Consider the following 22,832-nt stretch of genomic DNA (forward strand, 5'->3'; position numbering starts at 1 on the left):
AGTGTTAACTATCAGTAATAATAGAAAATTAAGTTTGATGTCCAACGTATTTGTACCAGTCAATTATTGCCATGAATACAATCCTGTATGTTTGCTTTGTGTGTATGTGTAAGAAAATTTTCTGTTGTCGCATTTTCAGTTTATCCTTTTTTTTACACCAAAGGTTACAGAACTTTGGCTTTTTCGTTGTTCTCCAATTTGTGGGTTCTTTCCGAGAATGAAAACAAGTGTCCTTATATTCCCTTGCCCTCTGGGACACGCCGTTCTTAAGTTTTCTCCATAGAAATAGATGGGAATTTCCTTTTTCAAGTTATCTTGCGTGTGTTTGTGTGCCTGCGTGTCAGTAACATGTGTTAGTTATAACCAGCAGCTCCCTTTTCATTTTTCATTTCTGTCTTACTTCATTTTCGGAGACACGTTTACAATACTTTGCAAAAAAAAAAAAAAAAAAAAAATACTTAAGAGTTTTCTTTCCGGAGAAATATTGCCAGTCCCTTAGGTGTTTTCGCGTCTAGCTCTTTCAAAAGTTCTTTATCCCCTACTGCACATTTTCGTAATTGAATAGATGGCATTCTTCGACCTGTTCGTCTACAATATTTCTGTAACCATGATCGGATACATCTGAATTTTTTTTTCTTCCTATCCTTCTAACAAATTGTGGCGTGCTCACGTACACAGACGCACGCATGATGCACCAACATGTCTCGTAGATAAAACTGGATGACTTTAAATCAAGTTAAAATGGCAGTCGGTCCGATCTTCTTATGAGGGTCAATTTCTCCTTCGCTATAAATCGGTAGAGTTAAATACTACTGCTAGTGATAGTGGCCGTTCTTTGTCGTTTATATACATTTCAGTTGTCATTTGGTTTATTATTCTGTCAGTCTAAACGCTGTCCAAAACAACGCCTCTAAGCATCGTACGATTAGCTTAAAAGTCGAAATTGTTGGATTTTTGGAAACAAATTCTACGCACAAAACAAACAAAAGTTTATATGTAGGGCTAACATTAATAATAGAATAGAAATTTATCTGGGGGTTGAACAGATAATGGTCACTTATTCCTCCCTAGAAATAACGAAAAAGACCTCATCAAGACAGAAAATCAAAGAGATTGCTCTTTGCAGATTGATCGCATTGTTAGCAATATCTCAGTTATGAGGAAATTTTATACAACTTATTGGACAAAGCAACAATCTTGTTAAAACCTTGTCAATTACAGAAAAAAAAGTCTTTATCTTTAAATGATATATTGCCTTTACTGATAGCGTCATACAAATACAGATTTCGGAAAATAATCTCACATTATTGCCAGATTGTGTAAACGTAGTTGATGGCATATTAACAAAATAGGTTCTTGAAGTAAATACTGCACAAAACGATCGACATGAAGACCAAGACATAAATGCGTTGATGCAGTTATAGGTACTTATAAAGACGAAACGTAAGAATTGAACATGACAAATAATAAATCAATTTGGAAGAACATTTATGATAGAAAGTACTGGTGAAATATAAACCGCGACAATAGCTCTCGTAGTGTCCTCATCCTGCACAAGGTATGGTGAGTATCACCCAGAAGATGGTTTACGAGGCCGCTCATAGACATAAGTGAAAATGATTTTATCCCTCCCTGCAATTTGGGTTCCTCCTTCAGCCGAACATTTTATTCTTAGAACGCATTTGATAGGTATAATAAGTGGATGCTTCAAGAGTTTATTCCTGGTCGATAACTCCAAACATCTAGCCATAAGTCTAATATTATCTTTTTTTCTTTTTTTTTCTTTAAAATCATATTTGCTATTATTTATCTACCTTAAGGTATTCATTACTGATGCTGAACTTAAAACGATGAGATGTTATCTGACTGCCATTTGCGGTTTGCTATTGTTAGTGACATCGATATGTTATGCATGCTATTAATGTTTATTTTAGATCTTTAGTTTATGTATTTTCTCCAATGAAGATAGTCAGATCTAATTATGGCTGCCTACTAATATTAACACATTATCTTCGTTATATATAAAATAATAGAGAAAGCGAAAAAGACTGTGATGTAAAGATAGCAAACATTAATAGTTGTTTACGCATATTACATTTTAAATTTAAATATCCATTAAATAACAAAGTACGTGCATCACCGGTTTTCATATAATGAGAAATTCGTCTGAATATAGGCGGACCCACCTGAAAGGAACTCGCCAAAAACAAAATTTTAAGAAAGAATATAAGGCAGCTTCGTATAGGGAAAATTTAAAGATATATTGACCTAAATTATTGAATGCTAAATAAATAAAACTACTTTACTATAATTTTTGAATGTATTTAGAAAATACATTCAAAAACAATGACTATCTTATAGTATACGAGTTAATCTCAATAATCTCGCAGCCAAATAATTTGACTTTACAAGTCTATGTATTGGCATGGCAGAGATATGAATTGATTCCACTCGAGACACAAAATCCAAGTTCTAGGAGGGAGAATTTTTTTTTTCTTTAATTTTTTTTAAAAAAAATTTAATTAACCTTCGGATTAATTAATTAATCCTTGACATAAGGATTTTGTCAAGTCCTTATGAAGGTTTCTATGATCCTACCCTAACCATAAACATTATAACCTCTATACATTCCACAGTAAGTCATTTTGTAAATATATATTTCTAACTACTGAATTTTTTCAAATTTTACAACAGAATTTGAAAAGTAACACTCGCTGAGTCATCCTCATTCTGCTTATTGTAGTTGGCTTGAAAACGGACCAAGGAAACCACGATAATAATCTTTAGCACAGTTTCCAAATTATACATCATCCTAGACTACCCACTGTGTTATGTGCTGCTATAGGTTTGCAACCAATCGTGATCGAAATTGTGATAAAAAAAAAAAAAGAAAAGAAATTTTTATAATTATACATTACAATTAAATTGGTATAATGAGCTCCTTTCCTTGAACTGTGAAACGGTTTTGAACACTGACGTTAATATTAAATTATAAGAACTTCAATTATCAGCTTGTTGAATTTTTTCACATCCACGTGCACTAAAACAGGCTAAAACATTGTGTGGGTGAATGAAAAGAATGCAGACAGGCGTAAACCATGTACACGGCAGGCGAGGTTTACAAACCATCAATAAGTGAATAATTATGCCACTGAGAGGAAAATCATGAGTTATGGAATTCTATAGTTTAGGGAAGGTTAGGAGATCAAAAGATAATCATTATTTAAATTAAGGAATATTACATCCCATATTGTTTCACAGCCGAATATAAGAAATTCAAAGAGTTTCATGCCGCAGATAGAAACTATATAAAGTTCGGCGAGTCCAAGCGTTGCCTCATGTTGCACTACCAGATGGACTATGAGTTGCCCCGTGTTGCACTACCGGATGGAGTATGTGTTGCACTATCCAGGTTTTTGCTTACGCTTGGACTCGCCGAACTTTATATAGTTTCTATATTCAGCATAAAACTCTTTGTGTTTCTTATATTCGGCTGTGAAACAATATGGGATGAAATATCCCTTAATTTAAATAATTTTATGTCGCCGAATTGAAGCCTTTGGCTCTTCATATATTTAGCTAATCATTATGTTATTTGGCAAAAATATCATCGATAACTCCGTGTTCAAAATTATAAATAAATGAAGAATTCATTGATCCACATGCTTTGCCCACTTATAATCCATAATCGCTTCTCTGTTGCACATTTAATGTACCTCCGAATGAAAAAAAAAAAATAAAAATAATGAACGTAATTTTCTGTTCGATCGTGCCACTTTATTCGCCTTTTTTGGGTTCGAACATTATTGATTGCATACATTCCTTGAAATTTTTAATACTGCTATGAAATTAGTCAGTAACGGCATACTCGTACATATATCTTTGTAAGAATAAAACTGTTTCTTTCAAAGCGCACACGAAAGTCTGCTTTAAGTAATGCATGAGAGGATGTGTTGGAAACTTCTCTATAGATCCTGTGAAATACTGGTTGCAAAGAAGAGGCAAAGCTAGTAATAAATAAGCATCAGTAAACTCAAGTTATTCCAACAAGCCATCGGTTTGCACAGAGCACATCAGTAACACGTGCACATTAGGGTACTATATTCAATACACTTTTGCATTCCATCCCAAGGTAAAAATCCCTTATGTGATTCAACTGTACATGGATAAGAATTTTGAGAATAATAATAATAATAATAATAATAATAAAAAGAAATAATGCCTCTAGCCAATGAAGTGTAGGCGCATAAAATAGAACGATTAACATTTAGGTTTTCCCATTAAGCTGGCTGGAGAGACACACGTGACTAGAGCAGATCATTTGGAGAATAACCATATCTTAGCATTTCCTTTAAACCATTTCATATTTTCCGAACAAAAATCTAATTTTTATGAAAATAACTACGCATACGATACTTATGTATAGCCAATAAACAGCGCATCCTAAATTAAAGATACCAAGGAATTATTTACTCGGTTTAACCCATTATCCAAGTGTACTTCAGGCGCAAACCTTGTTTCCTTACACTCGGAAAATGGATTAAACCAAGTATATCTTTTGGTATCTTTAATTTATAGCATAACCAAGTGAAAACCTTTCAACAACTATCTATCTCTAATCCAGAGTAATTTAATAATAAGGTGTAACACCTTTTGGCAACTCGTATAGGAAAATATGACTTCTCCATTAACTCCGCATTTCCTTGGAGAGAATGATGATTAATCGACCGTGAGATGCGGTGATTAATAATATAAATACCCTTGGCGGGTAATGGATGGCAATACTGTAGCCAGTGAAGTTCTAACTGAGGCTCGGCTTTTGCTATTACCCTCTTGCCATGATCAGAGCTTTAATAGCTCAATAACACCTTATCCCTACACTGTCCTCTACAGATAACGGGGAAGATGAAAAGCATTCTTGCTTTGCCCCTTTAAGCCAGTCCTTATATCATCACTTCTGGGTCTGGCTCGCACTGATGAGACTCTTATGGGCCGAAACCAATTGGAAGCTTGGGTGATGGATGGCAATGCTGTAGCCCATAAAGTTAACTGAGACACGGCTGTTGCTGTTACGCCTCAGATGAAATATGAATATGAACGGTTCTGCTCGATGGTGGGGTGAGCCTGCCACTGGGTAGAGCCAAACGCTGAGATCTCTCAATGGCAGGGTGAGTCTGTTACTGAGGGGAATAAGGCTGAGTTTTGATCCTTCGGGTTCCTCATTGTTGTGCGGGGGATCTCATGAGTTTTTGGAGAGGTAACCTCGCATTTAATGTAGGGAAACCAGTCTGGGCAGTGACCCTTCCTTTAATGCATAGCATTATACATGTCCGCAAGGAGATGCATAATTAGTATCCCATAATGCAAAGCATTATGGGATACTAAGGCAAGCGATGAGAAGTTATACCACCTTTGCCACGAGTTGTCCCAGACCTGAAAATACTTCAAGAGCAAACTTTGTTTGCTTGCACTTGGATAAAGGATTAAACCAAGTAGACAGTTTTTTGGTATCTTTCAACCAAGTGAAAAACTTTCAACAAATAGCACATTCGGTAAAAATAGGATTTGCTTCGGATTAAAAAAAGACCAGGATTAGAATCCAGTGTAAAAAGTTAGAAACCATTGTCATTCTCTGAGAAAAGTAAGTTAGTCAAGTTTCACATTTGAAGATTTCTCCAGGTCATTGCTCTTTTCTTTTCTTTTTCTTTTTTTGAAAGAGACCTGGGTTGAAATCCTAACTAGGACCCGAAGTCAGGATTTGAACTTAACTCAATTGATCGCGAGTTAGCCTGTTCAAAGTGGAAGGATTTACCATTTCTGGTCTTTGACTAGGAGCCTCCGTAGCTAGTCGGTATAGACGAAGCCCTTTGGTCGGAAAGACCCGGGTTCGATAATAATAATAATAATATTATTATTATTATTAGTGTTCCTCATAGTGACGTGAGGAACCTTTATCTGGTCTCTTTCGACTAAAGGTGAGTTAGCCGGTCTCATACAGAGGTAGGGAATTTTTTTCACACGGAAAGTCAGGTGTTTCGTCCCCCAGAACAGGCAAACCGGCCCCTTAAACTTAAACACACGGATTACAGTCATGAATAAGCCATATGCCGGTCCTGATCCCGGATAAAATTGGGGGGGTGGGGAGCAATAGTGAACTACCCTGTAAAAATCTCACCAGGAATACTTTGCGTGTAATGCCTACAAAGTCACCTCCGGTCGGAGAACTCCGGTTTCGGAAACGACTGAAAAGGGAAAATCGGTCAGTCTTTGACTCCTTAAAACTGGCAAGGCGCCAAAAATACACACAGATAAAAAAATATCTTTTCCTGTGTAGTTTTCTTGCTGTGGCTGTAATTCCAATCACCAACAGCCATAGTTTTTTTTTTTCCACCACAATCTGGTGTTTATTTTAAAAAGCCTAAAGAACACTTTCGGTAGAATTAACCACTCCATCGTAGCCTAAATTAGGTTTTCTAAAAAGTATTGAGAGTGATTGGGCTTAAAAAAACGTTAACGAAAGATAGGATATCAATAAAATTATTATGTTAACGTGTTAATAAGATTCCGATTAATGCTTTGATTAGTTTATCCACATAAGTACTGAATATCGTTATCTGAAATTTCATGTAAAAAGAATTAATTTTACAGAGGCTTGCCTTTTAAAGTGGGAACCATCGTTAGTGTAGAACAACGCATTAACGTGGAACAAATACACTTTCGTCTAAAGCATGTCCGAGTACAGTAGCTCGTTTCTGTCTTAATGCATTAGATGCAGCCCTGAAAAGCTGTACAATGCGAAAACACGATAAACGGGTATAATCCATCATGATGATGGGAGCACATAAAGTGTATCTCAGCGGTTGATGGCATAGGAAGTTCGGGTGGTGATCACTTTCAAATATTTGAGTGAGGGATAATCCACATGTGAATTTTTAAAGACGCTCTTATGGTATCATGCTGAAATACAAACTATGATGTCACATCATTAGGTCGTTCCGTTTTTATCAAATAATTTACACCTGTGAAAAATCACAAAAGCAAGGTATGAAGAGAAGGATGAATGCTAAATGACCGTATTAGTATAAAGTACCGGAAATAAAGCGTGGATTAGAGTTATCCGATTTTCTGTAGGGCGTGTTATCAAAAGCTGGCTACACATTACTCAGTTTTTGTGCTGTTGCAGCACAATTACAAAACTTTGAGATCGAGGGTACAGGAAGCCATTAAAGGACAGAAATGCGATGATGAAGAAAACCCTAAGGAACTCTCAAAAAGAGTTGAGAGTTCCTTAGGACTCAAAAAAACTAGGCTGAACAAAAGTTACCGTCATTACATCATCCCTTTGTATCTATCTATGCTTTTACAAGTTCTTATAAGAACTCGGCGATGGACTGAGTCCTTGACTCTTTATCCCGTCATCTGAATGAAGTAAATCTGTGTGGATGGAGTGTTGTTGAGCTAAAAAGCTCTAGTCATGGCTGGGTAACAGCAATAGCCGAGCCTCAGTTAAAACTTCATTGGCTACAGCATTGCCATTTGTTACCCTGGAAGTCCTAAAAAGGACTTTCTCTCGTATGCTTTTACAACACTTCTTAGCAGATTATTTATTATAATAATATGATTAAAAATAAAAGGTGTATTGAGTTTTTTTTTTCATTTAAAATAATCTTTTAAAACTAAACGTTACTAGAAGACAAGTTTTTGGTGACCATTACCTTTTAAATATTAGATATTGTCAGTAAATGTTTCGTAGTCAATTCAAAAACATGAGTGTCCTCTTTTAAGTACTTCTGTTTATTTATTATTATTTTGAAGTTGAAACGTTAATGCCATCGAACACCATCATAAATTGATATGATCTTAATTATAATACCACCTAATGTACAGTATTTTAATATAATTTGACGGTTCATGTTGATTAAGTTTAAACTTTCTTAGGAGTAAAGGTGCGTTAACCTTTAATGGAAGACTAAACATCTATTTGGTAAGGTTTTTTGGCTACTAGGTATAGGAGTGGAGGAATACTAATGATAGCAGTGCAGGGTTTGCATCACTAATTGCCCTACCAGAGATCTACAGAACATACATCTATACACATGCATGCAAACAACGTACGGCCGTACCTATGATGGACACGGCATCGGAGGTTGGCGGAGTGGTTTCTGCTAACTGCAACATAAACACCGTCAACGATAGAAGAATCGTCACACCTGAGAACAATAACATGCCATGTAATAAATTCCAATAAAAAAGAAATTATCAATGAATTTATAAAAATAAAATCAACTCCGGATCGTTAGCAGAAATGAAAGATCATATATAGGTAAAGCAACGTCGAACACTTCCTCGGATTCGTTAGAGGGCGCTTAGTAAAATAAAAAGCCACTACAGGCCATTTTTTGCTTCTTCGTCAATGCTTTTTTTTTACATCAGCCACCAACAACGAGGATATAAATAAATGATTTTATCACACAGCAGTACTAACAGGAACTGCTTTCGCAACAATTCTTAACAGATTATTTATAATAATAATATAATCAAAAATAAAAGGTGTATTGAGTTTATTTTAATTTTTTTATTTAAAACATTCTTTTAAAATTAAATTTTTTAAAAATTTAAATTATTTTACTTTATCAAATAAATTCTATAGCAGAAATATTTGAGAAAGAATTTCTACTTGGTTACAAGATATATCTTTTAGCATGGAAAAGCTTTTAAGCATATAAATTACTATTGGATTCATACGTGTTTTATTGTATTCAGTACATAGTACTTGTATTTGTCTTCTACTTTGTATGGATGCTGAAGTGTAAGGAACTACGTTAACTGTAAGGAACTAAAAAGCTGTAATTTATCAACTACATTCACTCGTGAGGAGTTTTTGAAGGAACCATGGGTCAGTTTACAGAACAAAAACACCAGATAGGATAATTTCGTGCTGGAGATAGAAGCAAGTCATGTTCACTGCAAACATAACACTACTTTACCGAGTTACATTCGCGTCCGCATTATTATGACTTTTGTGAAGATGATATTCTTGGAAATTTAAATCAGTAAAAAATATTTTTGGTTCCCTTGAAAGAATATCTAATAATTAATAGAAAATATCAAAATAAATAAAACGCTCTCTGATGGGTATCGGTAATAACCTAAGCAGTAAATGATAGAATTGCAATAAGACTGATGCATGCTGGGATATATCGAATACACCAAGTCCAGTTGGGTATCGTATTTGCCGGAAATCTCACTCCAACATATCCTGCTAGTTAATTAATTAGGTAACTGCGATTTATTTTGTGACTTGGGGAGGGATGAGTGGTCGAGTTCTTCAGAAAGACAAGCTCGTAAGGTATTTTTTTCTTTGCACATTAAAATTAGAAGGCTATTTTTTAGCTATCCGATAGAGGGGATTAGTCGCACCTATTATGGAAACAGCTTCAGAAGATGGCGGCAAAGTGTCCGTTACCAGCAGCTGGTATACTGTCAGGGATAGGAGTATAGTCACACCTGTGAACGATAACCATGCAAGAGTTGAGCAGTGCAGCCCTAACAGAAATCTAAACAGCACGCACACATACATACACTCTCTCGCACACATACAGACTAATATGTATCTATATATATATATATATATATGTATATGTATATATATATATATATACACACGCACACATACGCACGCACTCACTCATACACACGAAACAAAAACACAGCATCTAAACAAATGGGGGGCCACACCTATGATGGATACGGCATCGGAAGTCGGCGGCATGGTTTCAGCTAACTGCAACATAAACACCGTCATAGAGAGAAGAATCGTCACACCTGAGAACAATAACATGCAATATAATAAAAAATAAGAGGAAGATGAAAGAAGATATAGCTAAAAAAAGAAACAAGAGTGGTTTGCAAAAGAGTTGGGTGGCGTGAAATTAATGTTTCAAGTACACTCAGATTGGTTGTCGTATTTTTTTTTTTTTTCATATAATAAACCCAATTTTCTATCCCATTTATCATTAAGGCAATATCCATCGCGTTACCTTGGTTACGAAGCAAAACCTCAGGTAATACTTCTTTTATATGTTGAATACTTTGAGATTAGGCCTAAGCGCAGGTATAACCTCAAGTCATTCTAAATAAAGATATTATTTATAGTTATCCTAGTGATAAAGAACATTTAGCAATTATAAAATGTTACTGAAGTAATTACCAGGAGCCAATGAAATCAGCAAAAGATTATCAACTGATTGTGTATAGTACGAAACGCCCGACAACGAATCCGAAAAATATCACATTTATACAAACAATCTTCAAACCTGATATGATACCAATTATGGAGGAATAATCCGTAAGAGTTCGTGCTGATTGTTACGTAGCAGCATTGTTCTCATTGGGAATTTCAAGAATGATGTGGTGTGTTATCTGGTTACATTGTTGTTCATTTGTTTCCATGGTGACGGTATTTTTTTTATTTTTTATTTTTATATTTCGAAATTAGTTCTTTAAATGTGTTAAAATAAAATCATTGAAAACATTCACTTATTCTTAAATAATTATCCCAATAAATATATCAATATTCATTAGCGTAATATTTAACATCTAGCCTTGCGTTTTGTAGAAAGACAAGAATCACTATGAATATTAGATTTCTCAAGCAAGGCCTTTTTTTTAAGTTTATTTTATCCCCCATTTTCTCATTAAATATTCGTGTCATAGATATTTTGTATAAATCGCAAAACACATGGTAATTATTCATTTATACCATTTTACTAGCTATTTTTTTCTTTTTATTTAAATATATATCTTTAAATTTAATATAAATAATAGAAGGACTTTACTTAGAGATTTTTCCCCCATTTGGTTTCTGTCAATTTCTCTTTGTTGTGTGAAAGTTATTTAGTACAGGGGAATACAAAGGGTCAGTTATTAATAAATAATTCAAAAATATATAAAATAACTAAATAAAAATTGGTATCACAAAACTAGCAGACAGGGGGTGTTTATTGATTTACTTACCACCAGGAACCTTTGACATGGGCAGCCTTTCGGAAAGCAGAATCTAGTTTTTTGAAAAATCGTAATAACTATAGACATGCAAACATCAATGGTTAGTTTAGACATGGGAAGATAATGGAAATGTTCATGGCTTTTCTTTTTCTTATTCAGGTGGACATCTTAACAATGACAGAAAAAACTTAGAACACCGAACTTAGTTCAACAGTTAATAAAGATAATATTTAAAGGCATTTCAATTTTAAAAAAAAAAGTAATTATTTGCATATGTATACTATGGGCAGTTTATTAGGTATACCAATCTAATAGAATAATATTCTCCTGTAAATCTTAGAGTAATCGTTATCTGGCGTGGACTTCATCCCACAGTTTCTTAATTGATCCGAAATCCAGAGAATGATAGAGACACAATGTTAAAAAAAATTAAAAAAATTAAAATTTAAAAAATGGTGGTGGTCGGCGGTAGATGGCGTTAGTGCAGATGATGAAGGTAGTTGCGGCTAGTGGAGTGGTGGAGACAGAGAGTTATAGAGTAGGTGCCCTCCCCCGATGAGTCTTTGGATTCCCTGGAGGTGTTACGTAATAATAATAATAATACACCCTCGTATATTTTGCGACCTTTTCCAAGCGATTTATGCCCGGGATATAGTCTTCTTCTACCAGAAGTAATACTTCTTACCAGACAAATGAACGATAATGGAGGGATGCACCTACATATTGAAGTAAAACTACAACTTGCCTTTGCTCCGTCGGTATAAGAGGATCTACTGTATAGTAAGAATACTTTTAACCCACCATCACACCAAAAACATCTTCAGTGCTGCTACCAGCATCATGAATCCATCGATGTAACTGATGTGAATATACTCTGGCTTTGCCGTTAGTCCAAAACAATTTATTCTGTGTAAAATACAACTTTCATATTATCATTAGGGTCTAATGTCAATGGTGCAGCGTCCACTGTATCCATGGCATCTTGTTTTCGCAGGCAGGAGTGGAACTTGCTGAAACCAGAACAAACATGCCGCAGGTTTTAGATAACCGATAGAGTACACTTTCCGTAGCGTACTGACAGATTCCATAATCACAAAGATGTATCTATTTTTTAAATAAACTGCAAGCCGGAAATAATAAATACTGGAACTACACCAAAATATGAATATCCGAAAAGACTTGGACTAGTAATTACGACATTCATCTACTAATATCCCGATTGATGAGAAAACTTGCTGGACTTAAAAAATTAGATTTGAATTTAACGCAAACCAAAAACTCTCCCCGTTAATTTTGACTAGAACGGAAAAATACTGAATGGAGTCTGCTACAAATGTGCTATTTATCCAGCCAAAGTATAATTATTTTAAGATTTTTATATAAGTTGGCCTTTTAAGTGTTCTGCCTTTTAAGCTTGGATATAGAAAAGTTCTTCGCTGTCATTGTTAGATGCTCTTAACGCTGAATTCTGTTTTACACTGCAAATATGAAGATATAAAAGCATTACTAACATTTCGTATCGATATACCTTTAATTTCATTAAAAGAGCAGAAATTATAGTTTTTATAAAAGGCTACTTAAATCCAGTTTAACTAAGAAAGGGACCAAAAAAAATTATTCAAATACTAACAAGGTTTTCAAGGACAAGCAACGTTAATGTTATTTACGTTAATGTTAGAAATCTGTGTCTGGTGTTCGAGATAGTCAGAATGATATGAACAATCATTGTTTTCTGAACCTGATTCTTCTTGTTAGTAATGATGATGGAGTGGTAAGTGCCATGAGCACCTGTTATCATCATTCCATCCCCATCGTAATCATGACTATTGTATAAATCCATTACTTCCTCATCGTTGTTAATTTCTTGATATTATTTTTATTTTCCTTGATAAAGGAATCACGAATGGTTAACGAAGAGGCTTTCTAGCCAAGAGGCTACCGGTTCGAATCACGCTGTGTGCATCTATGTTTGTGATTGTCCTACGAACTTTTGTGTGGGTAGGGAATCGGTGACCCTACTACTTATTCTAGCAAAAGACATCATTGCCGAAACTATGAGGTACGGCAGTGACCATACGGCGTCTGCGGACGTCAAAGGTGAATATTTGTTTGTTTTTTGTAATATTTCGTACACGTCATAAGATTTTCATCTGCTATTACGAATGCATTACGATAATCTTCATGAAATAAAATGTTCAATAATTAATATAAATCTCTATTGCCAAGCATTATCCAAATATCATCAGGACAATTGAGAGTTAGCCTAATTAAAAAGCTTTTAAACTTTAAATGATTCTATTTTTAGATTATCATAATGATCTTCCTGATGGCATTTTTAAATCCATAATGATCCTCGTATGACCTTCATGCACTATTTAAAAGTCACGTTAATGATTACAAACAATGATATAATCAAGTTTTTAATTCTATAAGTAACCAATGGTTAGACCCATACCAGAAATGCAGTACATACCAGATATATTTTACTAGGCCGAGGAAAATCACCAAAATCACAAACGTTATTTGTTGTAGTGTAATGTAAGTGATGTATATCGAAATCATGTTGTGAAGTCCAATCCGGTTCTGAATTCAAGAGATAAAACCGGAATTGGACTGGAACTACTCCTTTAATATTTTAATGAAAGAGTACAGGAGGACGTTGTTTGATTATAATGGAAGAAGGGAATGTTTATGTGCTAATTAAACTGGATAATTTAAGCAGCCATTTATATACATCACTGGATTTCACAGACGATATTTCTAAATAAGCTGCAAATAATAATTGTTATAATCAGAACCCAAATATAGCTGATAATTTGATTTTTCTGGAACCACAGTTAATTATTGCTACGTAAAGTTTAAACATATAAATACAAAAGATCTACGGATATTTCTGGAGATTTATTCAACTAATTTCTTGAAAATATTGTTTATCTCATCTTGAATTCTGTGTTTAATAGCTTACATTTCCAATTTAGACAGAAAATCAGTCCAAATATATCTAATAAGAAACTATATATTCTTAATTTCTTATACAATAAATTAATTTTCCCCTTCGTATTTTAATAGCACAATAATTCGTTTGATCTTTCTGGAATCCTGATTATATATTAAAATGGAGTGTGGGGGTGGTCGTTAATGATGGTCATAAACATGTTTATGAACAGAATATCTAAAAGACAGTAAGAAGTGTTAGAAATGAATATAAACAGCTTCGTTTTCAAATGTGAAGTTACAGGAAGGTTTTGATAATTTTTTATTAAAAGGAAAACAAGGCAAAATGCACTGCACTTGAGATATGGAAGAATTATAAATGAATCCATTTATATATTTTATTTATATAATAAAAGAATCATTTATGACGTTGCTGATGAAGTTGTAGGTTGTAAAAATACTAATTTACATTTACGTAAGCATTAATGTAAGATAGGCTTCTTCAGAAAGCATTTAGTGATTGAAGCAATTTTTGAGCGATTCAGTTTGGAGCAGAATTTGGAGAAATTTCTTTTTCACTTATATCGCAATTTTCAATGTCCCATATGTCATTTGCATATGTCAAGTGTTATGCATTTTAACCATCCCCAGAAACAATGCAAATAGTTGTATATAAAATGAGAAAAATTTCTACCTAAAGTTAACTTTTCTCCTGAGTCTGGGGGCAGTGTGAAACCCAGGAGTGTCATTGATGAGATGAGAACACATGGAATAATGAGGTTGAAACCGTAGTACAAAGTTCGGCGACGAATATGGATGGTGAAAGTGATATCCACGTACGGCTCCGGACAACAGGCATAAAAGATCTCGTTGCGAATTCCTGGCAAACCTGTAATTATAAAAGATTGTTAATTGCATTTAATATTTATTTAATTAATTTCTCAATGCGTTTTCTCAAAAAATTTCTAATGCGAAGATAAAATCAAAGATTATTTTTTGAAACATCTTAACTGGACATTATAATTGAATATAAACACGAGAAAGGATGCGAACCCTCCTCAAATCAAAATATCCAATCATGATTTTTTCATAATTTAGCACCTCCTCAAATTATTCTTGATGAGCAGGATTGATGATAAATTAGAATTGTCATATGATAACACAACATTGGTTGTATCCAGAGTACCGCACTACACGGGAATAAAAGAACTATTGAACCTTCAGGTAAAACACAGATAATTACAAATCGTTATATATCCCGGAAGCTGGATGAGGTGAAAAACAAGTTAATTGTTTTTACAATTATATATATATATATATATATATATATATATATATATATATATATATATATTATACATAAGGACTCTTCTTTGAGGAAGGGTTTTATGAGAAAACTGGGGCGGGGGAGAGCGTTAACGGGGTGCGAGCCGTTTGGATCGTGTGCAATACCTTTCTTTTCGAAAAGCTTTTATGATGGGATGGGTGTTGTCAGAATTAATTAGTCTGTAAGTGAAGCGAAGTTATATTTCTTTAAATCGCTTGATATGATAGGTTTATTTCTATATTTATTTGTTATCAAGTAAGACTACTTAGCACGTAACTCTTATGGTTTTCCTTTTACCGTTTGTCAGCGGCTGGTCAGTTTTCTCTTCGTTCGTTCGCAGCGTGAGTGATGGTAATTGGCTTTCTCTTATTGGAATTCCCTACTGAATCCTAGTGCTTGTTATAAATATCTAAACTTCCTTCTACGTTTATGTACAGGAAGAAAAGTGTTGTCTTATTGTGCATAAATGTGCAAGACAAATACGTGGACGTACTTCTCTAACTAACCTAAAATCTTATTCATCTTTTTTTCTTTTCTTTTTTTTTTTTTGATAAGTATATCCATATCCGCATTCCTCCCCCCCCCCCCATTCATTCAACAAAATTTATACAAGGCTTTATAGTGCTTAAACATTCTAATTAAATATATTTTCTTGCCATTATTCAATGACTGTTAGGGCAGCTTAGTCAACCTCAGTGCTATCAATTCACAGTGTTGTCTAAAAAGATCTCATTTCACTTCCTCCTACTTACCATTGATAATACTCAGATTTTCAGTAAAGATAGGTTTCTGATTTACATCTCTACATTTTCTTACACAAACATCATATTCTTAAGTTTAGCTTCCTCATCCTCCAAAATTTTTGGTGTGCTTTTCAGCTCTCGTTACCCCCATGTGTCTGCGAAGCGTTGTGTCCTCTAAGACTGGTTTGCCTGCCTTGCGGGAGGAAAAACCCCAGATAAACTGGGGAGAAATCCCCTGCTATCCACGCCCAAGATCTTCTAACTTGGCTATGTCTGAGAAAGATCCTTAAGCTTCTCACCGTAGACGGGAATCGAACCTAGAACACTCCTGCCACAGGCATACTGTTGCGAAGCTCATAGCCACTAGGCTAACCGCGCGAAGGCCACAGTCCTTACGCATTATAACTATGGCGAGATAGAGCCGTATGTGGAAGTTTCCAACTGTACACTTAATTCTACAGAAGTGGCATCTTTTATTTTTCTACTAGCTGAATCTAATCTAAAGGCTTATCAGAACTATTTGATTGAGTCAAAAACCTTTAAACTTATTCTGTGAGTGTTACTCAAATAATACATTCAAGCTTCAGATTTTATTTAATACCGAACGTGTTATTGATAAGGGATATAACACGCTAATTTTCCAACCTCCGATCTTCTGTCTTCTCTTTTTGCTCTCCTTCAATAAAATGAAATTGTCGAATGAGACCTTTATTGCCTCAGGTTGAGTAGTAGCACTGCGCTAGATAAACAGCACACCTTGCTCTCCACAGACAGTTACCAGCTGCTCCAAAATTACACACACACACACACACACACACACACACACACACACACACACACACACACACACACACACGGAGATCTGTATTAGTATTATTTCAAAAAGGACTATATTTCTTGGAATTTTGTAATTGATAGGTTTATTTACTTTTGTTTAATCCAATTCGGAAGTTCAGTCAATATCTGTTTGTCTCCCACTTCGGTTTAAATAATTATATCCCCCCCCCCCTTTACGCAATACCTCTCTTTTTTTTACGCAGTACTGTTACGCACAATTTCCAGTGCAACAATCTGGTTTCGTGGCAGAAACCAGATTGTTGCATTGGAAATCGTGTACGCCTCAACACACCGATTGCAGTTCTCTTAGAAATAACAATATATTTGAAATGCTTTATTTTAAAATATCCCTCAAACAGTAAATATTAACACCGTACTTAAAATGAGTTCCTTATTTTCAACAAAAAGAAACCATTGACTTGATCTCATGATCGTCTCAAGTAACTTTGAGAAAGAAAATGTTTTGTTGAAGATTTCATGTTTACGATCGCTCAATTTTCTTTTAAAGAAAAAAAAAACAACTTCTTGGATTTCTTGTTAGTCTTGTTGAATACATAAAATATTTGCTTGCAAAGTTTCATGGTTCGGACAAGTGTTCGAATTTCGTATATAAATTCTTGTAAGAAAATTTGGTCCACCAAACCCGCTGAACAAAACGTGAGAACAGGCTGGCTGTTTCGCGTGAGAACTCGCCATATGAAATTCATACTTCCTCTTCACAATATTCATTTCTAAGAAACATGTTATACTTCTGTTTCCGGAAAAATTGCAAAAGACTGACAGGAAATAAATCGTATTTGCTCTCAAGCAAGTTTTCATTTTTTGTTTAGTGAAAAACTCGTTTCTTGGTGGAAAAATCTTCACCTACCCCTTGTGGCATCGGAGCAGCGCCTAACTTCGGTTGAAAATGTCTTATAATTTCCTCCCCTCTTGCACTATAATAAGAACTGAACTAAAGTCTTTCACACTAGAGGAAGTCGCGTATAACGCCTGCAATTATAAACCAAAATGTTGTAAAAATTCTCATTTTCAGTTACAGCCTTCTTGTTAGATCTAATAAATATATGTGGCACACATTTTGCTTTGTTTGGACTTCTCAACAATTTTGAATTATTACTTCCAAACGTAATCTCATCTTCCTATCATGACTGAAACAGATGAATTTGAAAGCAGAGCGAATTAAGTGATCAGAAGATGTTTTCGGTTTATTTAGAGATTATCACTTGCAGACAATAAACACACAGTTATTCTTATGAATTATCGTAATAAGAACTTATTTATTGTCATTAATCTAAAAATGTATTCAAATCATTGAAAAGAGATTAGCATAAATAAAGTAGATTAAAGATGATGCGGGAATTACAGAAATTCGAGAGGCGTTTGAATGAACGTAGGGAAGAGAAGAAAATTAAGCAGTAAAATAAGAAACAACATAGTACGGAATCAGGTAAGTCAAGAAGAAATGGAATCGAGTAAGTGTTTGTAAAATGTAGCGTGTTATTTGGTATGGCTACTCTATAATAAAACATGCTGTTGATGTGCGACTTAACTAGCGACAAGCTCAGTATGAGAGAGGACATGTTGGAAAAAGGCGAGAGTGAAGAGTGCCAAAGTGAAAATCGTCAGTATTTTACCTCGAATTAAAAAGAAGGGCTATGATGGCAAACCATTCGACGCGTAGGCCTTGTAGAAGGAATAGATGCAACGTTTTGGATGTGTGGAGTGAGCTTGAGGGAATGTTAGGTTTGTATAAGAGGCACAGCCTATACTCGAATGCGTTTCACATCAGCCGTCTTGAAAAACTAATAACTGGTATGAGACCTAACACAGAGAGTCAGGGAAACTAAATTATAAAGGGAGGAATGGTGAGACTGTGAGTGTAAGAGCGACATGAAGGAATGGACCTTTTATTATTATCATTATTATTATTTCACCGATGCATCAAAGCATTCCAAGTTACCGTGTGTGTGTGTGTGTGTGTGTGTGTGTGTGTGTGTGTGTGTGTGTGTGTGTGTGTGTGTGTGTGTGTGTGTGTGTGTGTGTGTGTGCGTGTGTGCGTGCGTGCGTGCGCGAATTTCTCAATCAACGGCTGCAGTGGAAATCAAACTCATTAAACATAGATTTGATTTTCGTAGCTTCTCAAAACAGCAAACAAACCAATAAATAATAACTAACTGGTGTTATCCTCAGATAGAGGATGAAAGTTGAGAAATTACATCTCAGCTAAGATTAAAAAAGAAAGTATGTAGCATAGGTAATCAAACGCATGTAATGTACGTATCACATGTAAACAAATGTATCTAATGTATGTATCATATGTAAAAAAAATAGTAGATGCACTCACTGTCCCTAAGGGAAAATTATTCCACTCAATCACCTCTCTGGGAGAAAAACCTAGCTCTTACCCCTTTCTTGACTGTGAACAACCTTAACTTCCATGGATGCTCCCGTGTTCTCTCCCCACCTTCCATATAACAAAAAATTTCATCATTTGAAATGCTATAACACCCTTTCAAAAGTATAAAGACCTCATCATATCACCCCTCTTTCTCCTATTAACCAGTCTGTAATCCACATACTCGCAATATCCCCATCATAATCTAAATCCCATAATCAGGATATAATCTTCGTAAATCTTCTTTGCACTCTTTCCACAGCTTCTTATCCCCTTGGAACCCGGGAGACCAAATCTGCGCACAATAATCCAGGTGTGATCTTATCACAGCTTTACAAAGAGGAGGCAAAATGACTTCCTTATCATCACATGTCAAGGTTCACTTCGACATAGCAATTATCCTCTGAGTTGTATTTGCAACTTTTGCTATGCGACCTTTGAACTTTAAATTCTTATCCATCAATACACCAAGATCCCTTGCCTCTTCAGCTTCATGTAGCATAACCCCTAATATAATATGTCCCCGGAACTCTAATCGCACCAAAGTGCATAACTTTAAACTTACTGACATTAAACTGATAGCCATTTTCGTTTGCCCTGATTTCCAGTCTATTCAAATCATTTTGTAATTGCTGAATATCAGTAGCATCCCTGATTGCTCTGCCTATCTTCGCATCATCAGCAAACAATTGGAAATCTGATGATAGAAGACCCTGATTGATGTCCTTAATGTATAGATTGAACAATAATGGCCCAAGTTCTGAACCATTCGGCACACCACTGGTTACCTTAAATTTAACAGATTCACACCCACTGTATATTACTTTTTGATATCTGTCTGTCAACCATCCCCTGATCCAAGTCAATACATTGTGTCCCAATCCCATATTTTCCAGTTTACACAACAGCCTATCGTGTGGCATCCTATCAAATGCCTTAGAAAAATTCAACATTACGATAGTGCATCCAGTCATTTTATTCAACTCTGCCGTAACATTGTTATAAAATATGAGCAAATTGCTAAAACATGACCTTCCTTTAGTAAACCCATGCTGTTCCCTGCAGAGTATATAATGATTGTCTACCCATTTCTGTATGCGAGTTCTTACTAACTTCTCTAAAATCTTCACTATCACACCAGAGATACTAATAGGTGGGTAGTTAGACACATCCGTTTTTGCACCACCCCTTGTGCAATGGAATTATCATACATTCCTTCCATTCCTGTGGTATCATTCATGAGCGAGACTCAATTTATACAAACATCAAGTTTTATAAAGTTACACAAATGTGTAAAAGGCCTAGTCAATTCAGCTGAACAATCAATTTCCATCTGTCCCTATTGACAAATTCTTATCCAGGTTATGCAAGAACACTTCAACCTCATTTTCATGAACCTCTCACTCTTCATCCAACGTGGCAGTAGCACTGTGCAACATGCTTCCTACACCTGGTTGATATATCTTAGCAAAGTGAGCACTCATTAACTGAACACATTCATTCTTTCTTTTGCTTGCGGTATAACGATAAAATTCTTTTGGACTGTCTTTAGCTTGCATGGTCAATTTCGTATCATACTATACTCGGTTTTAGCTTTTCTCACAATACTCGTTACTTTTCTGGCCTGAGCTTAATATATTTCATAACTCCTCTCACTCTTATTCTCGCGATACTCTTTCCACATCATCTTCTTCTTGTTTAGAAGAAGATGATGTGGAAAGATGTCTTTCCACATCATCTTTCTCTAGCTTACTAAGGCTGTACATCCATTTCACACCCAACCTATTTACTTTTCGATCACTAGGGATACATTCAGTTTTCTTCAAGCACTTTTCCAACGATTCCTATGCATTGCTGACATCGTTTCCATTCGGTAACTGATACCATGGAACCAAAGACAATATTCTTCTAAGTTGATCATAATTTCTAGCTTTGTAATTCATCATGTAGCCTGATTTAATCGGAACTTTAATACAAGTAGATGCTTCCCAAGAAAAAACAGCATGATCACTGTCACCAATTTGTGGTAAAATAGCTATAATCTTGACAGAGATCCCTTCTGACGCTATGAGCAAATCCAACACTCTTTGACCTCGAGTTCCTTCTTTCACATGCTGCTTGAGGAAGTTATCCCCTAACAATTCAATAAAGTCCTGTTCTTTCTTATCAGGAGATTTCCCTTCTACCCAATCAACGTTTGGGAAATTAAAGTCATCCATAATGATCATTCGCTTGGTATCCATAAGGCTAAATTGGTGATGCATTTCTTCGTCCCCTGTAACTGAACTGCCAGGTCTGTACCAACACTCCACCATATATTTCATTTTGCTAACCTCCACTTCACACTAGATAGACTCAACCTAATCGCTACATGGGACATTGTTACCATCATTGTTTTCTTGTATTTCTACCCTAAATGGACTTTAGTCATTTCATATCATTAGCAGCACTCCTCCTCCTCTCCTATCTCTTCTGTCGTTCCTAAAAATAGTATACCCGTTACACTCGATCCCACTTACCATATCTGATTCTGATAGCCAGATTTCACTAATGCCAACAGTCTTAGGCCACATCGTATTCAATAAATCAACCCAATTGTTTCTAATGCTCCTGGCATTTGTGTATAGGCATAATAAATTACCAGCTAGCGTATTCTTATAATTAGATATGCAATCTATTTGGTCTTTGTCTAGAATATTTTCTTTTCCCTCCTCAGGCATACTTAAAAGATCCAAACACAAAGCAGATTTTTCCACCCCTTCTTCACATTGATAACCATATTCAAAGACATTCACATACTGAATTTTCACACACATTTTTCCCATTCCTCCGTTGATGATCTAGTTTCCCTCACTCTGCATTGGGTGTCATACCAAGAAGTAATTTCTCCAGGTTTCTGATGCCAAATGAATTCAAGTGCAGGCCATCATTCTCATACAAATCATCTCTGCCATCAAACACACCTCACACGTCTAAAAACTCATATCCCTATCTTCTACATAGCCTGCGCGTGAAATCATTTGTTATCATCGCCCTCCTTAACTCAGTACTATCATATCTAGATAGTAATCCCACACTTTGTCATGGAAATGTTGAAAAGAAGAGAGAACGATTTCGGGTTTGTGTTCGGTCGGTTTGGACCCATCAAATATGTGTAAATATGTCTACATGTATAAGGCACTAGAGAAGAACGGAGATCTGCAAGTTGTCCAACTGTGTTATGTAGACTGCAGATAAGAGTATGAGTGTGAGAAATTAAGAAAGTAGAGTTTATTGCATTGGTCAACGTGTTGGGACCTCAGATTTTAGGCATTAATGAGACCTGGTTATCAGAATCACACATACTAACTGGTATCGAGAGTAAGAGTACAATATTTTTTGAAAGGATAGACAGGATAGGAGAGGGCGGGCTGCTAATGATATCAGATGATTTGAATTCAGTTGGTGTTGAGAACTATGATTGTAGTACTAGTAAGAGTATTTCATATGGCAGTGAATTTCAAGCCATCTCGTGTGAGATGGACGTGTTGTTACAGACCTGGTGGATCAGTTGCTTGTGATGAAAAAATTCATCACCAAATGGACAAAT

At 35.3% G+C, this 22,832-nt stretch overlaps 1 protein-coding gene across 1 annotated transcript in view; it reads right to left on the reverse strand.

The window, feature by feature from the left end:
- The window catches only part of LOC150100562 (neuronal acetylcholine receptor subunit alpha-7-like), a 77,632-nt gene that overhangs the window by 36,648 nt on the left and 18,152 nt on the right, over nucleotides 1–22,832 (reverse strand). Inside the window, exons 3-4 of the mRNA XM_090402108.1 lie at nucleotides 14,636–14,830; nucleotides 9,739–9,825 (exon numbers count right to left, since the gene is read on the reverse strand). Of these exons, the coding sequence (XP_090258234.1) occupies nucleotides 9,739–9,825; nucleotides 14,636–14,830 (282 nt within the window). The remainder of the gene's footprint in view (nucleotides 1–9,738; nucleotides 9,826–14,635; nucleotides 14,831–22,832) is intronic.

Source organism: Typopeltis vanoorti, chromosome 12 (assembly GCF_054136105.1).
Source record: "Typopeltis vanoorti isolate ZY-2024b chromosome 12, IOZ_Tvanoo_1.0, whole genome shotgun sequence".
NCBI classification, from domain to species: domain Eukaryota; kingdom Metazoa; phylum Arthropoda; class Arachnida; order Uropygi; family Thelyphonidae; genus Typopeltis; species Typopeltis vanoorti.